Consider the following 27,374-nt stretch of genomic DNA (forward strand, 5'->3'; position numbering starts at 1 on the left):
TCTGATAACCATCAGTTTGTTCTCTACAGTTAAGAGTCTGGTTTTTTTGTTTGTCTCTTTTCGTTGTTGTTTGTTTTCTTTTTTTTTTTTAATTTATTTAAACGTTTATTTATTTTTGAGACAGAGAGAGACAGAGCATGAACAGGGGAGGGGCAGAGAGAGAGGGATACACAGAATCTGAAACAGGCTCCAGGCTCTGAGCGGTCAGCACAGAGCCTGACGTGGGGCTCGAACTCACGGACCATGAGATCATGACCTGAGCCAAAGTCGGACGCTTAACCGACCGAGCCACCCAGGCGCCCCTGTTGTTTGTTTTCTTAAATTCCACATGTGAGTAAAATAATATGGTATTTGTCTTTCTCTGAATGACTTATTTCACTAAACATTATACTCTCTTGATCCATCCATGTTGTTGCAAATGGCAAGATTTCATTCTTCCTTATGCCTGAGTAATATTCCATTGTATATATATAATATACCTTCTTTACCCATTCATCTATCAGTGGACACTTGGGTTGCTTCCATAATTTGGCTATTGTAAATAATGTTGCAATAAACATAGGTGTGCATCTATCTTTTCGAATTAGTGTTTGTATTCTTTGGGTAAATACCCCGTAGTGGATATGAGGTCTTTGAAACACTTCCTGAGCATCTTTTAATGATGTCCAAGACAGATCTACCTTATATCAAATCCTAATTTCTGTGAACAATAATATAAATACAATAAATGTTTATACAATTCTTATTCCCATAGTCAGCTTCTTAGTCATAAAACAAACAAAATCAATATTCCTTTATACCTCCCTGTGATTTATTAATCAAGTTACTGACTTCAAGAATGAGATGAAGTATGCAGATTTTGAATGATGGTCAACCTGAAAATTCATCAGCAGTAGGTACACATCAATTAGTACAAGTCATCTCAACTGTTCAGATTGCCCAAGATAAAAATTTTAGTATCTTAAGACAACAAACTATCTAAAAATAAGTTTTTTAACTTCCTCAGATAAAAATTTTGGTATCTCAGGGCACCTAGGTGGCCCAGTCACTTAAGCGTCCAACTCATGATTTCAGCTCAGGTCATGATCTCACAGTTTGAGAGATCAAGCCCCACATCCAGTTTTGTGCTGACAGCACTTAGCCTGCTTGGAATTCTCTCTCTCTGCCCCTCCTCTTACCCCCGTGCCCTCACATGCATTCTCTCTCTCTCTCTCTCAAAATAAACAAATAAATAAATAAATAAAATTTTTTTAATGTGGTATCTCAAAAGTAACAAAGTGTTTTAAAATCTTTTAGTTTTATGCACCTTCTCAGAAACATTCTAGCATTACTGTTTAGAAAGCATATATTAACAGGATTTTTTCAATTCTATAACACATATAATCATGTATAGCAATCATAAATTAGAAATTTAAGAAAATTTTCACTAGTAGATTTGAAAGTAATGCTTTTTAAGATTTTCAAATAAGTAAAAATACTTTAATAAGAAAAACAAAGTATAGGAGTGCCTGGCTGGCTCAGTCAGTGGAGCATGAAACTCTTAACCTTGAGGTCATGAGTTTCAGCCCCAGGTTAGTCATAGACGAAAGAAAGAAAGAAAGAAAGAAAGAAAGAAAGAAAGAAAGAAAGAAAGAAAGAAAGAAAGAAAGAAAGAAAGAGGAAAGAAAGAAAGAAAGAAAGAAAGAAAGAAAGAAAGAAAGAAAGAAAGAAAGAGGAAAGAAAGAAAGAAAGGGGAAAGAAAGAAAGAAAGAAAGAAAGAAAGAAAAGAAAGAAGACAAAGTATTAATAGATATATTATCCAAGAGAATTGACAAGATACAATGTTACCTCTTAAGGAAATATATTACATTGTCTCTTTGAAGAAGATGCTACTACCCTAATTTAAAAATGAAAGCTGATCCTTTTGGTAAATATACTTTTGTTAATGTTAGAAATACTTAAGCAGTAAAATATGGAAAAGTTAACTCATGTTTCATACTAACCTTTTGCTTTTGGATTTCATTGCTATGTGAAATATGACTATACGAAGAAGATGCTGAAGATCTAAAAAAGGAGCGTTTCTTACTAGATGATGTATATTCTGCTGAAGTATGTTTTACATAAGACCAGCTACTGTTGTAAAATTCATAATTAAAATCATTATTTATCTTCACCTATAAAGAAAATGAAAAGTTTTGTTGTGACTAAATCAAGGCCTTGGGTATAACCCAAAATCTTTTGCCATGGATCCTTTAACGTGAATACTTTCTTTACACAATCCTCTCCAAAAAAAGAAAGCTCTTCATTGACACAAAACAACTGTGGCTCTCATTGTGACCAGGCCCATATAAATATAAGGAATAGAGTCCATTCTATAATTATTCTTTGTTAAGCAGGAGACATGGTCTCAGTAATGGTAATCCCAAGTGATTCACAGAATACATTTGTGTACAAACATCTCCCATTTTGTTTAATGTCAACATCTAGGCCAGAAGTCAGAAAATTAACAAAACCATACTAACAGAGAACTGAAAAGCACTTGGCTCTTGATTTTTCATCTAATAAAAGGGAACAGAAATGCAAATCGGTGATCTGAAGCATGTAGATCTTTTGGACTTTGGGAATGTTCTATGTGATCCAGTAGTAGCTATAACTTTCTAATTAGTGCTGAAACTGGATTTTTTTTTCTGTGATAGATAGTAGAAGAAAAGGCCATCCCACAAGAATTTTGAAGCAGGCAACAGGATAGTCACATGTGGCTAACAGAGTCATGACAGCTCCAGCACTGATGAAGAAGATAATCATTTATTTATCCCTTACTTTATCCTAGATCAAGTGTCAAAATAAAATGCCTACAGGGGGCTGGCAAGTAATATAAATGTTGGAGGCATCCAGGGGAAGGCAGGGTGATGAAGTGAACACACGCACTGTGGAAAAGGGGTACCAACGCAGGAACCCATCATACAGTTACCGTGTGTAACTACAGGTGCTAGCACTGACAGGCGATCTGTTTTCAAGAAAGGAGATAAATCTGAATCTTGACACAAAAATCTCGAAAATTTTAAAAGTCATGGGCAATTAATTTGCTAACAAATGCCAATCACCGCGAGAATAAAACAAGACACGCACGAGGACTCCCTCTCACCGTGTCTGCTCCATATAAAATAGTCAAATCAGTAACTGTGTTTCCGCGAGCATTTGTGTTGTTAGCATATATACATACACATCTGTGTTTGAGATCGAAGTATAAAAAAGCACAGGGAAAATTAAAATGATGGGTATGATATACTTTAAACACAAACCTAAAAGGAAAGAAAATGACAGACTATTATGCAGTCATTTTCAATGATGCCTATGAAGAGAAATACTCATGTTAAATGAGAAACTGTTATAAATGTGATAATCCTGTTAATTACATCAATGCAAGTATATTCCCCAGTCAAAAAAAAAAAAAAAAGACTGGAAAGAAATTCATCAGGAAAATGCCAGAAAATATTATATTACTTTTATCATTGCCCATGTTCAAAATTATGCATGAATGTTAAGAACACACCACAAGATACGAAAAGATAGATTTATTCATATCTTTTATTAGGGCATTATTTTCATTAAATTATGAAATGGATCTATTTCAAAGTCAAATGCATAAGTTTAGCTCAAAGCTGAGATGGAGAATATATGTCTTATTATTGACTACAAAGAAGACGTTAATAAGAATGCTATTAGAGATTTCTGCAGCCACTAGATACTATTTTGGTCCTATTAGGTTTTAGATAGGCACACAATTTAATTTTTTTCTCTCTCTCTTAAGAAAAAGAAGTTATCTATCTTCCTTTTGATGTAAAAAAAAAAAAGAAAGAGAGAAAACCTATTTTCCCTCATCTTCAGATCTACAATTCAAATACTCGATTCATGCAAATAAGCCTCTTAGATGATTTAGTTCAGCACCTCCTCACTCTCGTCTGCTCTACATATGGCTGCCAAGTCATCTTTTTCAGGCTAATGTGATTTTCTTAAATGACCCTGAATTGATACTCTCTTTCCCATCTAACTTTGAATCCTGAATTCTCTCAGACTGATCCTTCCTCTAAAATCACAAACTCAAACATCCTACAGTTTGCCACCTATTACTCTTTTGACTCTCATACTATCATCACCAGAGCAGTTATTCAACTTCGTAGAGGCAAGTTCTTCAACTTAGTTTCCTTTCTCTCTCCCTGTCAGCACCTTCCTTTTTTTCACTTCTTTCTTTTTCGGATAGCCTTCATGGTTCATGACTTCAACAGTTTCTCATCAATGAACTAAACATCCTCGCCTAGATAGACCCTGCCATCATGCTTGCCAGGCAGAATTCCAACCTGGTTCAATGCTCACAGCCAAGCTACTTAGCACTACAATAGAAAAATCACACAGCTATAGATGGGTACCACTGTTAAGTCCATTCATGATTTCTGATCTCAGGGGAACTCTCAATGCAGTCCAGCAGCCCTATATTTCTTTAGTCCGTTCTCTTTCTTTCCCATTTTCTACAGTACCTATTTCAAAAGTTCAACCCCTACCTCAATCCCCCAATCTTAGAACCACTTTCCTCACTTTCAGAAAATGACCTTAACCTCTTTCTTTACAAACATTCCCATTACCAGACAGAGGATTCCTAAATTTCTGGCTAACAAATCGACAAACATATTTACATTTCTCCTCTTCCTTTCTTCCACAGGTGTCCCTCCTCCATCTAAAGCTAACTTCTCTGATTGATCCCATTTACAATTGCACAAGAACCATAAAATAGGAATAAACTTAGCCAAAGTTGTTTAAATATCTGTATGCTGAAAGCTATAGAAAACTTATGAAGGAAATTGAAGAAGATATAAAGAAATGGAAAAACATTCCATGCTCATGGATTGGAAGAACAAATATTGCTAAAATGTCACTACTATCCAAAGAAATCTACACATTCCATGCAATCCCAATCGAAATTGCACCAGCATTCTTCTCAAAGCTAGAATAAACAGTCCTAAAATTTGTATGGAACCACAAAAGACCCCAAATAGCCAAAGTAATGTTGAAAAAGGAAACCAAAGCAGGAGGCATCACAATTCCAGACTTTAGCCTCTACTACAAAGCTGTAATCATCAAGACAGTAAGGTATTGGCACAAAAACAGACACATAAACCAATGGAATAGAACAGAGAATCCAGAATTGGACCCACAAATGTATGGCTAACTGATCTTTGACAAAGCAGGAAAGAGTATCCGATAGGAAAAAAAACAGTCTCTTTAGTAAATGGTGCTGGGAGAATGGGACAGCAACATGCAGAAGAATGAAACTGGACCACTTTCTTACACCATACACAAAAATAAACTCAAAATGGATGAAAGACCTCAATGTGAGACAGGAAACCATCAAAACCCTAGAAAAGAAACCAGGCAACAACCTCTTTGACCTCAGCTGCAGCAATTTGTTGCTCAACACATCTTCTAAGGCAAGGGAAATAAAAGCAAAAATGAACTATTTGACCTCATCAAGCTAAAAAGCTTATACACTGTAAAGGAAACAATCATCAAAACTAAAAGGCAACCGACAGAATGGGAGAAGATATTTGCAAATAACATATCAGATAAAGAATTAGTATCCAAAGTCTATAAAGAACTTATCAAACTCAACACTCGGAAAATGAATAACCCAGTGAAGAAATGGGCAGAAGACACAAATAGACACTTTGCCAAAGAAGACATCCAGATGGCAACAGACACATGAAAAAATGCTCAACATCACTCATCATCAGGGAAATACAAATCAAAACCACACTGAGATACCACCTCACACTGGTCAGAACGGCTAAAATTAACAATTCAGGAAACAACAGATGTTGGCAAGGATGTGGAGAAACAGGAACCATCTTGCACTGTTAGTGGGAATGCAAGCTGGTGCAGTCACTCTGGAAAACAGTCTGGAGGTTCTTCAAAAAATTAAAAATAGAACTGCCCTATGACCCAACAATAGCATACTAGGAATTTATCCAAAGGATACAGGAGTGCTGATTCATAGGGCACATTTACCCCAATGTTTATAGCAGCACTTTCAACATTAGCCAAATTATGGAAAGAGTCCAAATGTTCATCAACTGACAAATGGATAAAGAAGATGTGGCTTATATATACAATGGAATACTACTTGCCAATGAGAAAGAATGAAATCCTGCCATTTGCAACAACATGGATGGAACTGGAGGATATTATGCTAAGTGAAATAAGTCAGTCAGAGAAAGACAGATATCATATGTTTTCATTCACATGTGGAACTTGGGAAACTTAACAGAAGACCATGGGAGAAGGGAAGGGGAAAAAATAGTTTCAAACAGAGAGGGAGGCAAACCATAAGAGACTCTTAAATACAGAGAAAAAACTGAGGGTTGATGGCGGAGGGGCAAAGGAGAGGGGAAAATGGGTGATGGGCATTGAGGAGGGCACTTGTTGGGATGAGCACTGGGTGTTGTATATAAGTGATAAATCACAGAAATCTACCCCCAAAACCATGAGCACACTGTATACACTGTATGTTAGCCAACTTGATAATAAATTATATTTAAAAAAAAAAACTGAGTTATCCTCCAAAAACAAACAAACAAAAATAATAAAGCTAACTTCTCTGTCTCTTCTCTGTATTGCATTCCTTCCCACCTCTTCTAAGGACTTATTAAATTCATTATTCATTCCCTCTCCCACAGCTTCCATTTTTCTCTCTCTACGGTTTCATTCCGTATATATCAAATTCATATATACTCCAACCCCACTTAACTATAGTGTGTTACAAGGGTTCTGGAGACACTCTTGGGTTCAGAATCCATGTGTGTTATCTATTACCTCTATGATTGTGGGTAAATCATTCAGCATTGTTTCTTTCAGTTTCCTCAACTGTAAAATAGAGATGACAGTGCCTACTTTTTTTAGGTTATTATAAAGAAAAGAAGATCCATTAAGCACTTGAAACAGTGAACAGTATATAATGTATGTGAGCTATTTTTTGATCATCATTTAAATTATTCCTGGTTTAAAAGGTAGATTTAGAAATCTCAGATATCCAGGGATGCCTCAGTGGCTCAGTCGGCTGAGCATCCAACTCTTGGTTTCAGCTCAAGTCGTGGTCTCACAATTTGTGGGATGGAGCCCCACATCTGACTCTGTGCTGACAGCAGGGAACCTGCCTGGGATTCTCTCTCTCCCTTTCTCTGTCCCCTCCCTCATCTGTATCTCTCTATCTCTCTCAAAATAAATAAATAAAATTAAAAACTAAAAAAAAAGAAATCTCAGATATCTAGATTCAGACCAACAGAGGAAGCAGAGGATCAGATCATTAATCATTAGTTAAAATGCCATTAGAATATAATTTTGTGATTCTTATTTGATATACACTAGTATCTCTTTTCCCAAAATATAATGAAGTGCATTCAAAACTAAATACAGGAGGATCCAGGAAGTAATTCATTTTCTCCACCCTAATTTTTACTCCCATCTGTGACTCATTCCAAGTTGACAATGAACAAAAAGTCTTTCGGCAGCCTCCCAGACAACTACAGGAGGGGCACCTTCCAAAGCGACCATGGAGCAGGAATGTGCTTGTGTGTCAAAGGCTTCCTTGTGGGATGAAAAATATGAGGAGACAGAGAAAGTGCATGGCATCAAAGAAAGTGGCGTAGTCAACAAGAGACCAGGTTTGCCCTGGATAAACTACGATGCTCAAAACTGAAACAGAGATCACAAGAGAAATTAACTGATTCTGTTCTGTGTTTACTTACTAATGTTTATGTTCCGACAAGTCAGAAGTCATCTTCCACTCAGAGGCAGCTGAACACCCAGTGGCCTCAGGTCTACCTGCCTGTGGAAGACACTTACCACCTGCATATCCACATGGGGTTAGCACTTCAGGGACTGACTCATTGCTTCCATCTCACTTCCCTCAGGCTGGATCCTCAAAACATCTCTATAATTTCCCTCTAACTCTGACAAACTCCTTCAAATTCAGTGACTGGAAAGGCATTTCAGATGTCAATCCAAAAACCAAGCCATGCTGAGGGAAATGAATGTCAGGATTGTGCTGTTATTAAATTATTTCTCTTCTTCAGAAACTGCAGACTTCCAGCATGTCTTTCCTCCAACTATGTCAGAAATTCTCTCATTATTTTCTCTGCTCTGTAACATTCTAAATTTGATCCAAAAATATATATGCAATTATCCCTCTTATAATTATGAAGAATTATCAACCCATCCTCCTAGGAATAGGAGAAAAAAATTTTCTACATATGCCTATGTCACATTCTCCCTTCTGGCCAATGGTTAAATTACAATACGTATTATACACCATATAGAATTTAGAGTTGAAAAAGCAGTTAAATACAAGATACTGGGAGAGTAAAACATACTAGAAAAACAAAGGGCTGTGAGGTCTGACAGGCTGGATCCAAGCTGTACTACTTACTAATTTGGCGATTTAGAGCAAGTCAGCTGGAGTCCTCTGAGCCTCAATTTCTACATATATACAATAGTAAAATATTACTTACCTTCCAAAGATGTTATGAGGATTAAACCTATACAAATTGCCTAAAACAGTACAGATGCCAGAGTAGGTCATCAAAAATTGGTACCTATCATTATTTTTCAGATCGGTTCCAGTTTCCATTTTCATGATACAATAACTCTTAAATATAACTTATTCTGTTGTAAGTCAGAGGATGATGCTATTTGCTGTTTATAATCAAAATTGCATTCTGAAGGGGGTTTATTTTGGTAAACGAAAAGCCCTTCTATCTGAACATCCCAATAGTTTTAGTTTACAAATTCGGGACTAAGAGGTAAGAAGCACTGAACTGGAAATTTTTAGAATTCTGGGAAGAAGGGAGGAAAGAAATGAGAGAGGAGATCCTGGAAGAAGAGAACAAGATGCCAAAATGAGATGAGACCAGAAATCTTGATCTGTTGAGGTTCTAGAAAGACAGATGTTTTGGGCGCCTGAGCAGCTCCAACTCTTGATTTCGGCTCAGATCATGATCCCAGGGTCATGGGATCGAGCACTGCATTGGGCTCCATGCTGAGCATGGAGCCTGCTTAAGATTCTTTCTCCCTCTGCCCCTCTCCCCTACTGGCACTCTAAGGACAGATGTTTTAAGACAGAGGATGTCCACCATTTTTGTGGAATGTGTTGGCACTACTCCAACAGAATATCCCCTTCCAATGTTCAGGATTCTCCCCCTAAAGCCATAACTGTTTTTTGTGTGAGTGGATTTTGTGCTGAAATCATGGAATAGAATGAGGTTAGGCATGTGTGACAGAAACAGCTTGCAAGAAGCAGAAGCCTGGAAAGAAGACCCTGAGACCTTAAGGAAAATTTAAAAGTCTAGCAATACAGACGTTCACAAGGATATGGAGCACAGGCCACCCTTCCACATTGCAGATCGGGTATTAATTGATGATATATCCATTTTGGAAACTTTACTGAGTAAAGTGTAACCTATGATAACCTGCAAGGCAGCAATCCAAGTACCAGGTGTATGCCCTAGAGAAAATCTAGTTCATTTGCATGGAACTCATGCACAAGAATGTGCAAGGCAATTTCATAAGAAAAAAGTAGAACCAGCAATAAAAAACGTCATCTAGATTAACATGAATAAATTTCAAAACTGTGATTTTTGAGGGGGAAAAAGTCATAGAAGAACATATACTATAAGATTTATTTACACAAATGGCAAAAAATAGATAAAACTAATCACAAATTTTTTATGTAGGGACAAATACATATGAGATAAACATATACAGAAAAACAAAGAAGTGGTTAATACAAAACAGAAGATGGTGGTTTGTCAGAGTGGGGAGGATGTGACCAGAGAGGGGTAGATGGGAGCCTTTAAGTCATTGGCAATGTTCTATTTCTTAAGGTATGTGGTTGGCATATATGAGTATTCATCTAATTAGTTTTCTTCAAACTGTATGTTTATGTTACTTACACTGTTTTGTATATATGAAATATTTTACAATTTAACAGTAAACGCATTTTTAAGTGAGCTGACACTGTGGCAGTGGCGAAGAGATTATCATGACCAGTCATGGCCAGGGCCTTGAGTTTTGACACTGTACAGGGACAGACCATCCTATTTGGGGCCCATGTGGTCCATGGACTTGAAAATGAGGCAAAAGAATATTTCAGCTTAAATGAGACAAATTAAAGTATCATTTCCCTGTACCCCAGAGTTAAAGAATATGTGTTCTTTCTAAGCCCATATAAATCATTTATAAGAATTGATCAAATATTAGGCCACAAATAAATTCTCAACAAATACCAAAAAATCAATATCATATAAATAATGACCTCTGGCAATAATTCACAGATTAAAAATAAATTAAATCAATGAAATTAAGTACCTGGAATGTATAGGAGAGGATATTTCCACTCAGTCTATAAAAATCTCTTCCATCCCCACTAAACACCTTTCTGCATTGACCACCAAAACTTTTAGTATTAATGACTTTGTTCCTAAACTGGCCAGTGAGTTCGTTGTAACTGTTTAAAAAAAAAAAAAAGGAAGGAAGGAAGAAAAGATGGTTAGAAATCAGAAATAGCAGTTTCTGAAGAAGAACTTCCAGAAATTTTTGAAATATAGTGAAGTATCTCTTTGAGAGAGCTCAAATAAAGAGAACAATGTCCTAATGCATACCATATATTATCCAACCTCCCCTGGGTGGTATAATAGCTAAAACTAATAACTGGAGAAATCCAACATCCTTCAGCCTAAGAACATGTTTGGAAAACATAGCCCTTTTGTATTTATGGCAACAGCTGGTTTTGAGTTGAATCTATAAATAAAACCAATACAATTAAGATGACTCTTGAGGAGAAAGAACTTTCTACAACAAATTTCAACTAATTTGCCTCTTAGTATACTGAATGGTATACTCTTTAGAGTAATTTTACCATTTTTCTGTTAATGAATTTTAAACTAGGATAGAAAAGCCACTTCTATCACTCTAAAATAGACTGTTTTAAAGTCTTGAAATCTTCAACTTGGATCTGACCCTCAAAATTCCTCAGAATTCTTTTTGGAAAGACAAACATGGGACTGTCCCAACTTCACTTGAAAATGAAAGTTCCCAGCCAGTTCAGACAATTACTTTTCAAGCCTCAATATTCCAATACGTTACTTTCTCTCTTCTTTCTCTGTTCTTACTCTATTGTCTCTTCATTCTCATAAGGAGCCTCACATCACTGTCATTGAATCAATTCTCTCCCTCTGTCTCTCTCTATTTCTACCTCTCTCCCATAGGGTGACCAACTATCCAGGTTTCCCCAGGTCTGAGGGGTGTCCCTGGACATAGGACCTCCAGCACTAAAAGCAGGACAGTCTAGGGACAATTGGACACTCTGCATTTACCACATACATTTTCAAGTATACAGGTATGAATGAAAAGTTTCAGGATGTGGCAAAGAGCTCTGAGCCAAAGGCTGAGCTATTAGGTGATTTGTTATCAGACTTACCAAACCATAAAATAAAACAAAACAAAATGAAAAGCTACTATCCATCAGTGTGCACAGAAAACTGGCCAGCACCTTACCCATTTCCAGTAAGTTCTATGTTGGGAGGAGGTTTATCAAGGTCACACGAAGGTCTGCTTTCTAAGTCCTCACATCTGTCTTCATCAGCGCTATCCTCTTCACAGTCAGAATCCCCATTGCAAACCAAAGATCTGCTGATGCACTGGCCTGTACACAAGATAAGCCCCATAAATGAATGAATGAATGAATGAATGAATGAATGAATGAATGAATAAATAAATAAATAAATAAATAAATAAATAAATAAATAAAAGAGGGTAGAAGGGAAAAACTACCTGGGATCGAAAGGGTTTTGCCTTTGATTCCCAATATTGTACTAATATTCTAGTGTGAATTTGAGATCAGTCCTCAAGATGTCCAGGAAAAGACTGGTGATTATTTGGGTCCTCATATTACAACACACAAAACTGATTCTGACCTCAACTGGACACAAAATTGAAAATAGAAGCTGAATTCAAATTCCAGGCTCTCACCCATAACCAAGCAGTTTGTCTGAATCTTCCAGAATCAAACAGTGCCGACCACTGGGAAGATAGATTGACATCCTGCCCTTCAACTTTCAGTTTATTTTTTGCCATCACTGACCAAGATGTCAAAGCTCTGCTTCTTTTGGTGATTTGATGTGTAAGCTTTTGAGAGCATAGAAACTGGATCAAAAGATTAACACTCATCACGTCTTTAGCATATACTCTGTGCAAGACACTCTTCCAAGTGTTAGGTACAAATATAAATAAAAATGGTATGCTGGGCTTTTCATATACTTTACAAGCTAACAGAAAGGACTATGAAGACATAGATCATTATAATTCAGCAACGTAATTGCTATGATAGACATACATCCCAGGAATCAAGGAAGCACTGGAGGATATCAGATGATCTAACCCTTGCCTACCTCCCCAGCATCATCTCCAGCCATTCTCCTACCAGCTTCTGATACGATAGTCACACCTGCATGAATAAAAGGCCAGGCTTCTGTCATCTCCACTGACCTTGCACTTACGGTTCCCTCAGACTAGAAGGGTTTCTCTACCTGTCACCAACCTGTCCTTCAAGGACCAAATTAAACATCATCTCCTCTTAGAGACCATCCCTCCTCCACAGGCTATAGTGCATGTCCTTCCTCTGTGTCCTCATAGTGTGCATTGCATGCAACTGTCCTGACGGTATAGCATGCATCCCACTATGCTCTCACTCAATCCGATCCAATGTTGTGGACAGTCTACTATGTACCAAGTATTCCAGATGCAAAAATTAAAGCAACAGGGGCACCTGGGTGGCTCAGTCAGTTACGCATCTGACTTCGGCTCAGGTCATATCTGGTGGTTTGTGAGTTTGAGCCCCCCGTCAGGCTCTGTGCTGACAGCTCGGAGCCTGGAGCCTGCTTCAGATTCCGTGTTTCCCCCTCTCTCAGCCCCTCCCTGCTCACACTCTGTCTGTCTCTCTCTTTCTCAAAAATAAATAAACATTAAAAAATTAAAGCAATATAATCCATATCCTCAAGGAGTTCACTGTCTCCAAGAGAGATAACCAGGCCAGTAAATTCTCCAGATCACAGATAGTACAATGTATGTAAGGAACACAGAGAAGTGATTTGTTAATTATCTCTATCAGTTGGGAAGTTAAGGAATGCTTCTGAAAAGAGGAGTCACCTGATCTGGGTTTTGAAAGTAAAATAGGAGTTTGACAGGTCTTGTTGAGGAGCACTTCTAACACAGAGATTAATTATGAACTATTCTGTGCATAAACTTTAATATTTTTCAGGGAAGAGACTAAGCATTTCATTTGTATATCCACAATCCTTACCATTGTATCTGGAACATAGTAATAATAATGAATATTTGGTAAACGTTGAATTAACTTCACTGCACAAATGATACATAAACACTAGGTCAAATAATACTCAATGCCAAAACTTGAAATTGTGTTTCAATCACCCAGTGTATAGAAGTGACCTGTATTACTCCTTGATTAGCTAATTAGAGTTGCTTCTCTTGTAAACATAATGATAATTTGGGCAGTAACATTATTTTTGCCTAATCTCGGTGTACCGGACTCACTCTACATCTCCGCCAACAATGCAATGTCAAGAACCGTTTGGGTCTGGCAACAGCCATATTTCTTTTCAAAGAAGGGAGGAGTATCCTTACCTTTCTTACCAGATGCCTCCTCTTGCATTCTAAATAATGATAGCTGAGTATGTAATTAATATGCCAATAAAAATCCTACTGATATTGGCCTGAAATTAATTTTAAGGCCGATACACATTCAGTAAAAGTCAACAAATACATACTGAGCAAGTTAACCAAATAGCATTTGAAATTACACCCTGCCTGCCAAGCCTATGAAAACATACCTGAAAAACACCTGAAACGCTCTCCACATCCCTCTTCCGTTGGACATCCTCGGGTAGGTTCACACGATTGTGTTTCAAATGCATTTCCGACACAGGGATGGCCGCCATACTGTCCGTAAACAGCTATTGACCGCCTGCGAGTCTAAACACAGAACAGGTAGTACTTTCTGATATCTCCTTTCCTTTATTTGAGAAACAAATCTGAGAGAAATTAATGCAATTGAAGAAACAGCGTTCAGGAAATTGTTCTGGTGTTCCACAGATGTAAAACCTCCCAAATCAATAAACCCACAGACCTACTTGTCCTGGAGTGGGTGACAAGTGACACTTGGATTATTATTTGTGACATTCTCCCAGCTATGTATTTATTCTCAGGGTTGAGTATTAAAAAAATAATAGTAATAAAAACAGTGGCTCTTAAAAAAAGCAACTTGAAAGAGTTAGTTGGGTAGACATATAAGCAAATAAGTTACGATATAGAACGTTTAATGTTTCTGCTCAAGCTGTGTGCCAACTAGAAAGGAGAAATGGATTTTGTCAGAGGGCGGGAAGGATACTGGGAACAATGGTTAAGAAGTAAAGTTAGAAAAACCTTTAGAGGGGTACCTGGGTTCAGGTGGGTTCAGGGGCCGACTCTTGATTTGGGCTCAGGTCATGATCTCAGAGTCGTGAGACTGAGCCCCATGTGGTGCTCTGCACTGGGCAAGGAGCCTGCTTGAGATTCTCTTTCTCTCTCCCTCTGCCCCTCCCTGGCTCGTGTGTACCCAGGTGAACTCTCATTCTCTCTCTCAAAAAAATAAAAAATAAAAAATAACTCTTAAAAAAAAAAAGGAAAAAAAAACTTTAGAAAAATGGTGGCAATTGATTTGAGCTGAATGGTAAGCCTTCTTCAGGAAGGCAATGCAAAATAAATCTGGAGAGAAAGATGCTAATATGGAAGTCAAATTTACAGCACAAAACCTCGGTCATCCAAAGGTGAAGCTACCTCTGCAACGGAATTTTACTAGATAATAAAAATCACTGGCCTCTGAAGTGGGAAATATGTCAAAGGCAAATCTCTGGGAGAGAAAGTATGGGAAAATTGAGGAAATCATCAAGCCAACTGAGAAACACCTAAGTCATCCTAAAGTTCATTTTATCAATGTGAACACATATATCTAATACTTAAACAAAAATTAAGGTCCACAAAATCCTTTTCCTGCCCAACAGCAATCAAAGATGCATCACTTAAGCCTCTTCCTGTACTCATCTTTTCCCCATTTAAAAAAAAAAAAAAAGAATCTGACATTCCAGAGAATTTAAACCTTGAGCAAAGATCAACAGGGAAGACTGGATCTACAAACTGATGTGGGGTCAGAAGCGAATGGTCAAGGAAGAATTCTTGAGCAACTACATGGATGGAACTAGAGGGTATTATGCTAAGTGAAATTAGTCACTCGGAGAAAGACAAAAATCATATGACTTCACTCATATGAGGACTTTAAGAGACAAAACAGATGAGCATAAGGGAAGGGAAACAAAAATAATATAAAAACAGGGAGGGGGACAAAACAGAAGAGACTCATAAATATGGAGAACAAACTGAGGGCTACGGGAGGGCTTGTGGGAGGGGGGATGGGCTAAATGGGTAAGGGGCACTAAGGAATCTACTTCTGAAATCATTGTTGCACTATATGCTAACTAATTTGGATGTAAATTTAAAAAAATAAAAAATAAAACAAAATAAAAAATAAATTACAAATTAAAAAAATTAAAAAGGAAAAAGAAAAAAGGAAAAAGTAAAAAAAAAGAAAGAAAGAAAGAAATCTTGAGACATTTTTGGTGCAAAAAGGTGCTTTTATTATAGCACGGGGACAGGGCCCATGGGGAGAAAGAGCTGCACTTTTACTGTGTGAAGATGGTGGTTATTATATTAAGTGCTCAAAGGGGAGGGGACGTGCAGGGAATATTAGATCATAAATGTCTTTTTCAAATTTCTACTCTTAAAAGTAGTTGCACAGGATTTCTCCGATGCTTATCATTCAGCTTGATATTAACAAGTGAGATGAACAGTCATGAGACTCAAGAATGCAGCAACCAGTACATATTTGATACTTATCGGAACTACGCAGCTATAGGTCAGCCTTCTGGGCTAAATGCGAACACATTTTTGCTTCTATCCCTCATCACAAACCAACGTTGAATCTCCTCATCCATCCTAAACTGGGTTAGAAGTGGGGACTCATTGGGACAAAGGGTCACGGTAATGCAGTTTGATCTCTGAGCAGCTGTGTGTCAACCTGGGCCTGGTGCTGGCACCTTCCATTGTATCTGAGCAGAGGAGCCATGGAGGAATATGAGAGGGGAATAGAACTCAGTGCAGTTCCTTCATAAGTTTCTAGTTTCTGTATTTGATTGATGAAGACGCCTCTCATAATGTGTCTTCTTAAATTGTCCTTTTCTGAAGTTCCAAAGCACAGATTGTGTTGTTCATCTAAGTAATGCTTCCCTCTCTCCACATACAAGGATGACCTCGACAGCTGCCCACTGTGAGCAGCCATATTCTCACCTGACAACTTCTGATCTTATGACCCCGTTTCCATTTTCACTTGTCTCTCTCTGGATGAAAATGTTGTCGTTACCATCTAGGGATGTAATCATTGCATGATGACCTTCATGCAAAGAAAAAAATTACTAATATGAAAAATACCTCTCATCCCTTTCTATTTAGTGTTCCTTCTTAGCTTGTTTTTAAATTATAAAAATGTTTTCTGTGGTCAGTATTTGATTTTTGCCTTGTTATTCATGGACCCATTTGCCTGTCTGTATTCAGAGTAGTCATCTATTTGCCCAAAGCCAAATTCCACATTCGAGTAACTGGTTTTGTAAATACCACTCATGTAGGTACTAAATGTTTGATGAAAATGATGATTATGATGATGCTTCAAAACAGAAATTATCAGGGCACCTGGGTGGCTCAGTCGGTTAAGCATCCAACTTCAGCTCAGGTCATGATCTCACAATTTGTGGGTTCGACCCCCTCCTCAGGCTCTGTGCTGACAGCTCGGAGCCTGGAGCCTGCTTCCGATTCTGTGTCTCCCTCTCTCTGCCCCTCCCCTGCTTGCGCTCTGTCTCTCTCTCTCTCAAAAATAAACATCTAAAAAAATTGTTTTGATAAAAAAATAAAACAAATTATCTCCTGTAATACAGTTCTGTTATTTTAAGAATTAAAAAGTGATTTTTAAATACACATTTTTATTCAAGCTGAACCACCTTTAAAATATTTTGCAACTATAGAATCATGCTATAGACCTGAAACTAATATAAATGTTATGTGTTAAGTATATCTCAATAAAAACACTTATTCATTCAAATATTTAGAATCTTTAACATGAACATTATATTTGTGGAAGTTGTCCTAAGAAAATTATCAGAAAAGAGGACAGATTTCTATGTACAAAAATATTCACTCAAGTTTCACTCAAACAAAAATGTAGGTAATCTAAATCTCAAACAATATGAAAGTGGATATATAAGATGGGTATATTCATATAACGGCAAATAATACAGCTGTCAAAATTCATGCTGAGAGTATCATGGTAAAATAGAATATAGGGGTACCTGGCTGGCTTAGTCTGTGGAGCATATGACTCTTGATCTCGGGGTCATGAGTTTGAGACCCACGTGTGGCATGGAGTTTACCTTAAAAGCAATTTTTTTAATAAACAAATAAAGGGGTGTCTACATGTTCAGTCGGTTGAGCATCCTACTCCTGATTTCGGCTCAGGTCATGATCCCAGGCTCGTAGGATTGAGCCCCACATTGGGCTTGGTACTGAGCATGGAACCTGCGTAAGATTCTCTTTCTCCCTCTGTCTCTACCCAGCTTGTGCTCTCTCTCTCTAAAAGTTTTAATAAACAAACAAACAAAAATTTTTAAATAGTAGAATATAAAACTTTAATCAAACAATTGTATTTTTAAAAATTATAAACATAGAGAAAGAAGATAAATTGAAAGAATAAATACCAAAATGATGGTATATTGGTTTCTTTTAAAAAATTTTTCTTAATGTCTATTCATTTTTGAGAGAGAGAGAAAAAAAAGAGAGAGATAGAGAGAGTATAAGTGGGGGAGGAGCAAAGAGAGAGACACACACAGAATGTGAAGCAGGCTGCAGGTTCCGAGCTGTCAGCACAAACATGTGCCCATTGTGGGGCTCAAACTCACCAACTGTGAGATCATGACCTGAGCTGAAGTCACACTCAACCAACTGAGCCACCCAGGCACCTCTAAAATCTCATGCTTTTTTTTTTTTTTTCAAGTGGGCTTCATGCCCAGTGTGGAGCCCAATGCAGAACTTGAACTCAGGACCCTGAGATCATAACCTGAGCTGAGATTAGGAGTCAGACGCTTAACCAACTGAGCCATCCAGACACGCCCGGTTTCTTTTAAATGGTAAAATTGTAAATAGTGTTTTCTTTATTTAGACCTTCCTGTTTCCTCCAATGAATAACTTATAAGGGGAAAAAAAAACACTTTTAGAAGTACTTTATAATCTCCAGATCAAGTCCAGTATTTTATTTGTATTACTCAGAAATTAAAGTTTAAAAAGTTTAAAAATACAGGGACACCTGCCTGGCTCAGTCAGTAGAACAGGTGATTCTCAATCTTGGGGTTGTGGGTTCGAGCTCCACCTTGGGTGTAGAGATTACTTAAATATAAAATCTTTTTTAAAAAGGTGCAAATGTTTCATTTTTCATGATCATTCAGCTCATTAGGTGAAACAAAGTTTTGCTACTTGTTAGCATTCCTTTCAGATAAGAAGAAAAGTTGAACCCAGTAAATATGAAACAGATTTTGAATTACCTACTATCTTCATTTCATGCTACTCTATTCCTCTAATTAAAGAGTTCTCGGGGCGCCTGGGTGGCTCAGTCGGTTAAGCGGCCGACTTCGGCCCAGGTCATGATCTCGCGGTCTGTGAGTTCGAGCCCCGCGTCGGGCTCTGTGCTGACAGCTCAGAGCCTGGAGCCTGTTTCAGATTCTGTGTCTCCCTCTCTCTGACCCTCCCCCGTTCATGCTTTGTCTCTCTCTGTCTCAAAAATAAATAAACGCTAAAAAAAAAAATTAAATTAAAAAAAAAATAAATAAATAAAGAGTTCTCTAGTTAAAGAGTTAGTGAATTGCTATATCCTGTGTATATTTCTAGGCTCAAATGTAAGATTTAGAAAAGTCCTGCAAGAAAAATAGGAAACGCAGAAATTACTTTATTACATTATTAATCACTAGAATCATACTTTTCTCCCTTTAAAACTACCAATTATATTTTCAACATAAAAAATAACATTCAAAAGCTAATGTCATTTTGTCTATATGTTAAGCTATTTCTGCATAGGAAACAATAAATACAAAGTTTTGTATGGTCCTACCTGAGTCTTGGTACAACCACTGCATTCTGACCACAGGGCATAGGAATCCCACTGGCAATTGACTGGAGAGGAAGCACTGCCAAATTATGATAAATCAGATAAAAAGATAATGGGGGGTAGGGGGCACAAAGAATAGTCAAAAATATTTCAAAAAAAAATAATTGCTTTACAATTTTTTAAGAGACATCAAAAGTATCCCAAGATCTATAAAAATACATGTGGAAGGAACCAACTTTTCTCAAGATTAACGCTTATCAAGCATCTACAATGTACCAGGCACTATTTAGATACTAAAGTTGTAGACACAATAACAGAGAGATCACTGACCATTGATAGAGGAGAGGACAAAGACACATATGTAAACAAATAATTATAATATAATAATACAAACATGATCCATAATGCAATGTACCTACTTTGATCAATTTCATAACAAAAATATATACAGTATAATGTGTTATGGAAATATAGATAAAGGAGTGTTCACAGTTGGAAGGGTAAGTGAGAACTTGTGGGAGGAAGGTATATGGTCTTTGAAAGGATTCTGAATAATGAACTAAAGAGTTATAACAGAAACTCTTAAGTGGAAGACAAAAGGCTCTAAAAAGACCCTATCAGAAGAGAAAAACTAAGAACTGGCAAAGATGAAATGGACAGAAATTGATTTTTAAATATTCCCCCTGTGCATTTAGGCTACTCCTCAAGAACACATCCAAGTAGTGTCCATTTGAGCTTAAACAATTCCACTCCACTAAAATACATGAAGAATGGAGAATCTGTTGTGTGATGCTTAACTCCAGCTTTGTAGAGAGCATATCATGACTTCATCCTCAGCGATTAAGGAAGTCTAACTTAAAGCATATTTTACAAGGGGTAAAGGAAATCAGAATCCTGATTTCTGGATTTTGAGCAGATTCCTAGCCTTGGGACACCTTCAGTCAAGGTGATTTGTGCTTATCTTAAGCCTGTGAGGTGATCCTGAAAGTAAGAAGTTTGATCTGAAGTGCATGTGCCTCTCATGTTTTTTTTCAAGCCAAACTTGCTAACTTGTAGTCTTGACATGGGCCAATGATCCAAATGCCTCACTGTTTTTGACCCTTAAACAATCGGAACTTGCTATTGTTCTATGTTGTGCCCCAGGGACAGGCAGAGACCTTCCCCAAACACTGAGGCTTGGGAAGGGAAGCCAGCTTGGTCTCATCTCTCTGTGCTCCCACAGTATCCCATGCAGGCCTCTCCCAGAGGCCTAGCACATTTATATTGACATCAACTGTTTCAAGATCTGTATCACCCTGTGTACTCTCAGACACTTGGCCCCCTTTGTGTCCCCAGTCACTAGCACAGCCCCTGACACATATTCTGTAGTTTGAAAACGTGAACTGACCTGGTCCTATCCCATCAAACTGACAGTGAAAGCAAGAGAAAGCCATGAGTAAATGATGGTGGCTTTTTTCCAGGTCTCAAGAGTCAGCACAACTATTTTCTTAAAAAAAAAAAACAAAAAACCTCTCAACCAGACGGAAGTTACCCTTGTGGGGAACACAGCATAATGTATAGACTTGTCAAATTACTATGTTGTACACCTGAAATTAACATAACATTGTGTATCAACTGTATTTCAATTAAGAAAAAAAAACTCTCAACCTTTAAAATCTAAAGAATGTTTTGCAATGACTACATTTAAAGATCACATTCTACTCCAAGATGTGTTAATTCTAAGGTCGGTGCAATTCTCTGAATTGCAGGTACAATCATGGTACTGGGACAAGAAGAAAACTTTGAGGTAGTTTTAGTCTTCAAGTTTCTTCCTTATGGGAAGTAAAATAAGAATGAGAATAAAACAAGCTTTTGCTATCATTGCCTTTTCTCAAAACGCAGAAAGATAAGTGTTGAAGGGAAAAAGATGTTCAGGCTGCAATGTTAAAATCAGGCCATATGATAAAGAACTTCCTAAAAATAAAAAAAATAATAATTTTTAATGATCTCCAATACAATCCAAAACATTCTCACCTTGAAAAAATTTGGAACTCTCCTGCAAATCCCACCAAGATGAAAAAACTTATTGCCTGGGGGGAGAATAAAGCATTACTTTAGTTTATATTTCTTTAATGAGTTGAAAGTGAATACATTTGTGCAAGTCAAGATTTGTGAGTTGTGAATATAAAGAAGGAAAGAAGCATGGAGAAGGCTCCCTGACTCTGTTTGTCCTTTAAGTTTCCATTTTAAATAAAAGTTTAATACAATTCTGTTGAGCTCACCTCTTACTATTCATTTCTGTAAAGAAGGCTAGGGACTGGGGAATGTCATAGCCAAGCAAATAGAAAATATAGCTCATTAGAGCATTTCTTTAAGGACCCATCATCTTTTCATTCCTTTCTCTACCCTCCTTCACTCTAACTTCAACACATATGAAGACACCCAAAGAGGATGAAGCCTGGAAGAAAGACCAGCCAAGAGTGAGAAGTTAGAAGGGAAGTAAGTTTCATAAATGAAGAGTCAACCAAAAGTTGAGGCACATCCCCAGCCAGAGGGCCCATGATCCTCACCCTGCCCGTTAGTTCTATGGGCAGCTCCTCTGGTTTTTTTTTGTTTTTGTTTTTTTTTTAACGTTTATTTATTTTTGAGACAGGGAGAGACAGCATGAACGAGGGAGGGTCAGAGAGAGAGGGAGACACAGAATCTGAAACAGGCTCCAGGCTCTGAGCTGTCAGCACAGAGCCCGACGCGGGGCTTGAACTCACGGACTGCGAGATCATGACCTGAGCTGAAGTTGGAGGCCTAACCGACTGAGCCACCCAGGAGCCCCACCTCTGGTTTTTAAAACACCTGTGAGGCCTGTTGCAATCATCTGTCCATGACAGCACCAGCCTAAATATTGAAGGTCACAAAATTGTATATAAAACGGGATTACATTTTGTTTGAAAAGTCAAACATGTATTAAAAACAAATCTAGAAAGAAATATAATAAAGGATAATAGTCCATTTCTGGTAATAAAATTATAGGTAATTTCTATTAACTTTTTTTTTACTTTTATGTATTTCCCTACTTTGACAACTGAGGGTGTCTGGGAATATCATTCAAATCTTTCCTGGAGATTCTCCAAGGATATCAATTGTATTCAATATATAACCCAGTGTAAAAGTCCTTAAAACCATCTTACTCCATATTTTAACAGGCCAATATTCTTTCTCTTCTCCCTGACCTCCTCAAACCTTTTCTTTCAATGTATTTGTGGAGTGGCCTCCCAACATTTTTTCCAGATCCTTCTCCCTGCCTTCCTAGATCACCTGCCATCTTATTAGGTATCTTCCTTTCAGTTGTAAAGTCCTAGTTGCCCACTTCTGTCTTTTATTGTTCTCAGAAGCTTTTAGCCTATTATTCTGATTAGCATAACCAAACAGCTGTGGGCATCCTGGAAATGAGTGGGGGAGGTATGAATACATATGTGATTTTTTTAATGAGCAGGTAAAGCACATAATATAAAGCAACACCTTCTACAGGTTTTGTTTTTAATCAAAAATTACAAGGATTAAAAACAATTAAAAAAAAAACCTACAAGGGTTTGGGTTAATTTTTCTGTTTTTCAACAATATATCTTTACTCCATGCTGTCAACTTCTTTTTCCGTCCCTGGGAAAGCCTATCTCCATAGCTTTATTAGTCACTCATAGGCACTAACAGATAGTCACATTTTTGGAAAACAAAGATTCTGAAACACTCTAACAGTCAAATTTCAATTCAATATCCAATTTTAAGTGTCTCTCCTACTCCTGGGTTCTGGATGCTCATAATGGGAGTGGGGTGGAGTCTGATTCCAAATTCCTCCTCCTTGTTCTGCTTTTCTTCCCCACATCCCCAGACTGCCTCTGTCTTCTTCAAAGTCACAGCAGCAGGAGAGGGACAAGAGCCAAAAAGGGTCTTGTGTGACTAATCCAGCTGGAGTCCATAATGGTGACCCAGGATGTGGTGGATATTTGAATGCCAAGTCTTTATCTCCCACTGTGTTTTTGTGGTTCTTCGGATGGCCCCCATTGGTGATCTACAACCACTATGCTCTTGGCAAAAATGATTCATCTCTTTGTTTATCACACTTGACTCTCCCCAGTGCTTGCCTCCTGGGACTGCTTTTCCATATGGATGCTGCCTGTTGGAGTTGCTTCATCCTGCAGGCAGTTTCTCAGGCAGAAGCCCTGACAACCCAAGTCTGGCTCCTTTCTAAAGGTCCACATTGTGTCCATGCGATACCTGCACACATCCTTATCCTGTCAGACTCTGGATGTCCAGAATGTAACCAATAATGCTGTGTTGATTAACTCTGCTAAAGGCAGGCTAGGGAACCAGCCTGTGCCTTTAGATTTTCCCAGACATGACTAGAGTATGATTCCCTACATCCCCTATACTCTAAAGGGCACGATCCTGTATATTCTGGAGGATGGGGATAGCCAAAGGTCACTAGACACTATCCTTTTGTAAAACTGCTTTGAATGTCCAGTATCTCACTTTAAAATGTGGGGATGCTGAGCACTTATTCTTCTTGGCCTTTGACTCTCAGCCAAAGCAGGCATCATGAAAAAATTCATTCTTAACATTCTATTATTACATGTGTTTTAAAAGAATTTCAATCAAGCTTTAGGGAATATACATTTTTTTCAGCAGTGCCTTTGCCAACACCTTCCCCATATACATACTCCTTATTGTAACTTCTGAAGATCTGCCTGATTACAAGGCAGTTCTGTTCATGAGTTACACAAGCTGAATCTATTAACCAAAAGAATTTCTTGAATTTGCTAGCTAAGTCCCTGAAAACAAGTCATCAAGTTATCATTTCCCACCTTCAGCAAGAGTATCTTAACAAATGGACAAGATAGAACAATCGTAAATTAATAATAAATGATACTTGGGGCACCTGGGTGACTCAGTTGGTTAAGCAACTGACTTCGGCTCAAGTCACGACCTCACAGTTCATGGGTTCGAGCCCCGTGTTGGGCTCTGTGCTGACAGCTCAGAGCCTGGAGCTGCTTCAAATTCTGTCTCCCTCTCTCTCTGCCCCTCCACTGTTTGTGCTCTGTCTTTCTCAAAAATAAATAAACATTTCAAAAACTTTAAAAATGATACAAAAATTGGGGCCCCTGTGTGACTCAGTGGGTTGAGTGGCCAACTTCAGCTCGGGTCATGGTCTCATGGTTCATGAGTTCAAGCCCCACATGGGCTCGCTGCTGTCAGGGCAGTGCCTGTTTAGGTCCTCTGTCCCCGTCTCTCTCTGCCCCTCCCCTGCTTGTGTGCTCTCTCTCTCTCTGTCTCTGTCTCTCAAAAATAAATAAAACATTTAAAAAATAAATAAGTTGGAGTTGAAGTTGCTGTCTTCGGTCCTATATTTAGTTGAATAGTAATTTTTCTAACATTTGGCTATATTGCACTGGGCCAACATGTACATTTGGTAAGCCTTTCATTGCATTCCTCTCTCTGTGTCTTCCACTCTCACATTCCTGACCCTTTGGTCCAGGATTCCAAATTCTAAAGTTCCAAGTTTCCGAACTCACTTTTCTATAAAGCTCTTAGATAAGTCAGATCATGGGGACTCATTGCATAGCTGCAAATCAAACAAACAAAATACACGACAGGGTATTTTTCCCTAAAAATAACAATGGCACTATTGTATTCCTTGATGGCTGTCTCAGGACTTTCATAAACATAGTCTCCACTCTCATTTCCATAACTTCGAACCACTAATTTTACTGCAAAACAAGAAAAAGGAATTCACTTTGTCTGAATTGTTAAATATATTTAAATAAGGATTTTTTTAAGTTATCCCCATATCTTTCTCTTTCCTATTTCCCCATGTCTTCTCCTTATTTGAGCCATTTCAGTTAAGCCTCACTCCCTTTTGAGATTGCTTCACTTATAAAAGTAATGAAATTATTATCTTACCTTCATGTTTGGGAAAACACTCAGGTCAGAAGAAAGGAAGAAAATTTCCGCTGAGCGCCTGGTGAATTTTCAACAGTGGGAAGAGCCCAGCAGTGGGCTCTGTCCCTGTCTCTTCCTGCTGGGGATTAACTTGGCACTCACTCATAAACACAGCAAGTGGTTCTGAGACTTAGTTCCTACCCCAACCAGATTCTCTAGGGACACAAAGAGCCTGCCCCTGTACTTAGTTGGTGTCTTGAAGCCAGATGCTTCTTATCAATTTACACAGGCCTTAGCTACAGCCAGCTGGGACTGTTTGGCAATGTAGTTCTAAGAAAACATCTGTAAATCAAGAAAGGCAACAAATGTTCTCAGTTCAATGTTTAAGCGATTTTCAACCAAAGGAGACCCTGTACAAGGCAAAGGATAAGCCTCCTTCCTGTTTCAATTTTCTAAATGAAATAGATGTTTTCATGATTCTCTTAAAGTGTGTTGTACACCAAACTTTGAGATGAAAGGATTTAAATGCAGTTCTGTCACTCAGGAGGTAAACGGAACATTCTGGAGTAGAATTTCCACACCTCCTCCAATAAAAAGAAAGGAAAACAAAACAAACAACAACAACAACAACAACAACAACACACACACACACATATACATATCCTAACACAATATTACATCCATGACTCACACTTGACTTTCACAGATGGTTAAAAAACAGCATCATATTTTGCAAACATATTTAAAAGCCTCACCAATTTTTCCCAAGTGCTTTCCTTATTCCATTGACTTGCAGATCATCGTTGGAAAGTTCCTATCATGGTCATTAACTGTCCATTTTCCCTTCTTCAGTTATTGTCTTGTCTAACTCTGCTAGATCCTTATTCCCCACAGCTTTGCATTTATTCTAGCAGTTCCCAACATCACTTCCAGAGGTTTCATGAATGCTGTATTTTATTTTTTTGCAAGATTTCAGATTTTCTATTTGTGAGAAGGTAGGGAGATGATTCATTTTCAGAAGTACCAAATAAAAGCTGTGCTGTCTAGGGGCAGCTGGGTGGCTCAGTTGGTTAAGCATCTGACTTGAGCTCAGGTCATGATCTCATGGTCCATGAGTTCTAGCCCCTCGTCAGGCTCTGTGCTGACAGCTGGGAGCCTGAAGCCTGCTTTGGATTCAGTGTCTCCCTCTCTCTCTGCCCCCACCCAGATCATGTTCTGTCTCTCTCTCTCTCTCAAAAATAAGTAAACATTAAAAAATATTTTTTAAAAAATAAAAAAGCTGTGCTGTCTAATTAGCAATAGGTTTACAACCTATTGGAAAATGTACAACACCCCCACCCCCACCCCCGCCACCATGGAGTCCCAAATCCTTAGACATTTCACTTCCTGGTTCTTTCCCTCTTGGTTTGGCAGGGTTATTTTCGCAGTCTTTGCAATTGAGCATGTGCCAAAGAACTGAAGTCTCTGCATCACCTCAAGGAATGTACATTTGTGCCAGACTACTTTTTGCCTTACATGGGCATAGGCATTGTCTGGGTAAGGCTGTAACCTCTGTAGTACTCAGCCAATGAGGAATCAGGGGAGGGACCTGCATAGTAGGAGATAAATTGTCTGCTGTAACCGCCCCGAGTGTGTCTGTCCATCAGACACCCGCTCTTGTAAGAACATTGATTAAAGCTTTGCTTCACTGTGCCCCGAGTCCCCACATCCCTCCTTCGATTGGAGCAGTGGGCTTATTTCTCACACTATTAAAGCTGAGCTAGGTTTTATTCACACAGTTTGGCCAAATATTCTGACACTTGCTACTAGGGTATTATGAGTGGGAAAGATGTAAGTGTTAAATGGGAAAGGATTTTCTGAGTTGAGTGATTTTATAACTAAACATTCCATTAGTGAATATTTCCCAGTTTTAATGATTTATTTCTTTCTTTATCCAAAGAGCTTGAAAATAGAGAACAACCCTCACCTTTCCCTCATAAATTGACAGTGGGTTTCCAAAGATAGTTTACACATCTTTTGTTAAAACCATTAGTAATTTGTGTGGAAGAAATTTTGCCACAGAGAAGATGACCTCTAATTCCTGAAAGTTTGTTTGTTTGTTTTATTCAACTCCAATTGTATGACT

At 38.0% G+C, this 27,374-nt stretch overlaps 1 protein-coding gene across 1 annotated transcript in view; it reads right to left on the bottom strand.

Moving 5' to 3' along the window:
- Nucleotides 1-25,469, bottom strand: part of C7 (complement C7) — a 55,697-nt gene extending 30,228 nt beyond the window's left edge. The window contains exons 1-7 of the mRNA XM_007095439.3: nucleotides 25,271-25,469; nucleotides 21,353-21,408; nucleotides 19,343-19,418; nucleotides 13,935-14,076; nucleotides 11,581-11,728; nucleotides 10,393-10,531; nucleotides 1,983-2,153 (exon numbers count right to left, since the gene is read on the bottom strand). Of these exons, the coding sequence (XP_007095501.1) occupies nucleotides 1,983-2,153; nucleotides 10,393-10,531; nucleotides 11,581-11,728; nucleotides 13,935-14,076; nucleotides 19,343-19,418; nucleotides 21,353-21,408; nucleotides 25,271-25,276 (738 nt within the window). The 5' untranslated portion in view covers nucleotides 25,277-25,469. The remainder of the gene's footprint in view (nucleotides 1-1,982; nucleotides 2,154-10,392; nucleotides 10,532-11,580; nucleotides 11,729-13,934; nucleotides 14,077-19,342; nucleotides 19,419-21,352; nucleotides 21,409-25,270) is intronic.
- Between the last annotated feature and the right edge of the window lie 1,905 nt (nucleotides 25,470-27,374).

This window comes from Panthera tigris, chromosome A1 (genome assembly GCF_018350195.1).
Source record: "Panthera tigris isolate Pti1 chromosome A1, P.tigris_Pti1_mat1.1, whole genome shotgun sequence".
NCBI classification, from domain to species: domain Eukaryota; kingdom Metazoa; phylum Chordata; class Mammalia; order Carnivora; family Felidae; genus Panthera; species Panthera tigris.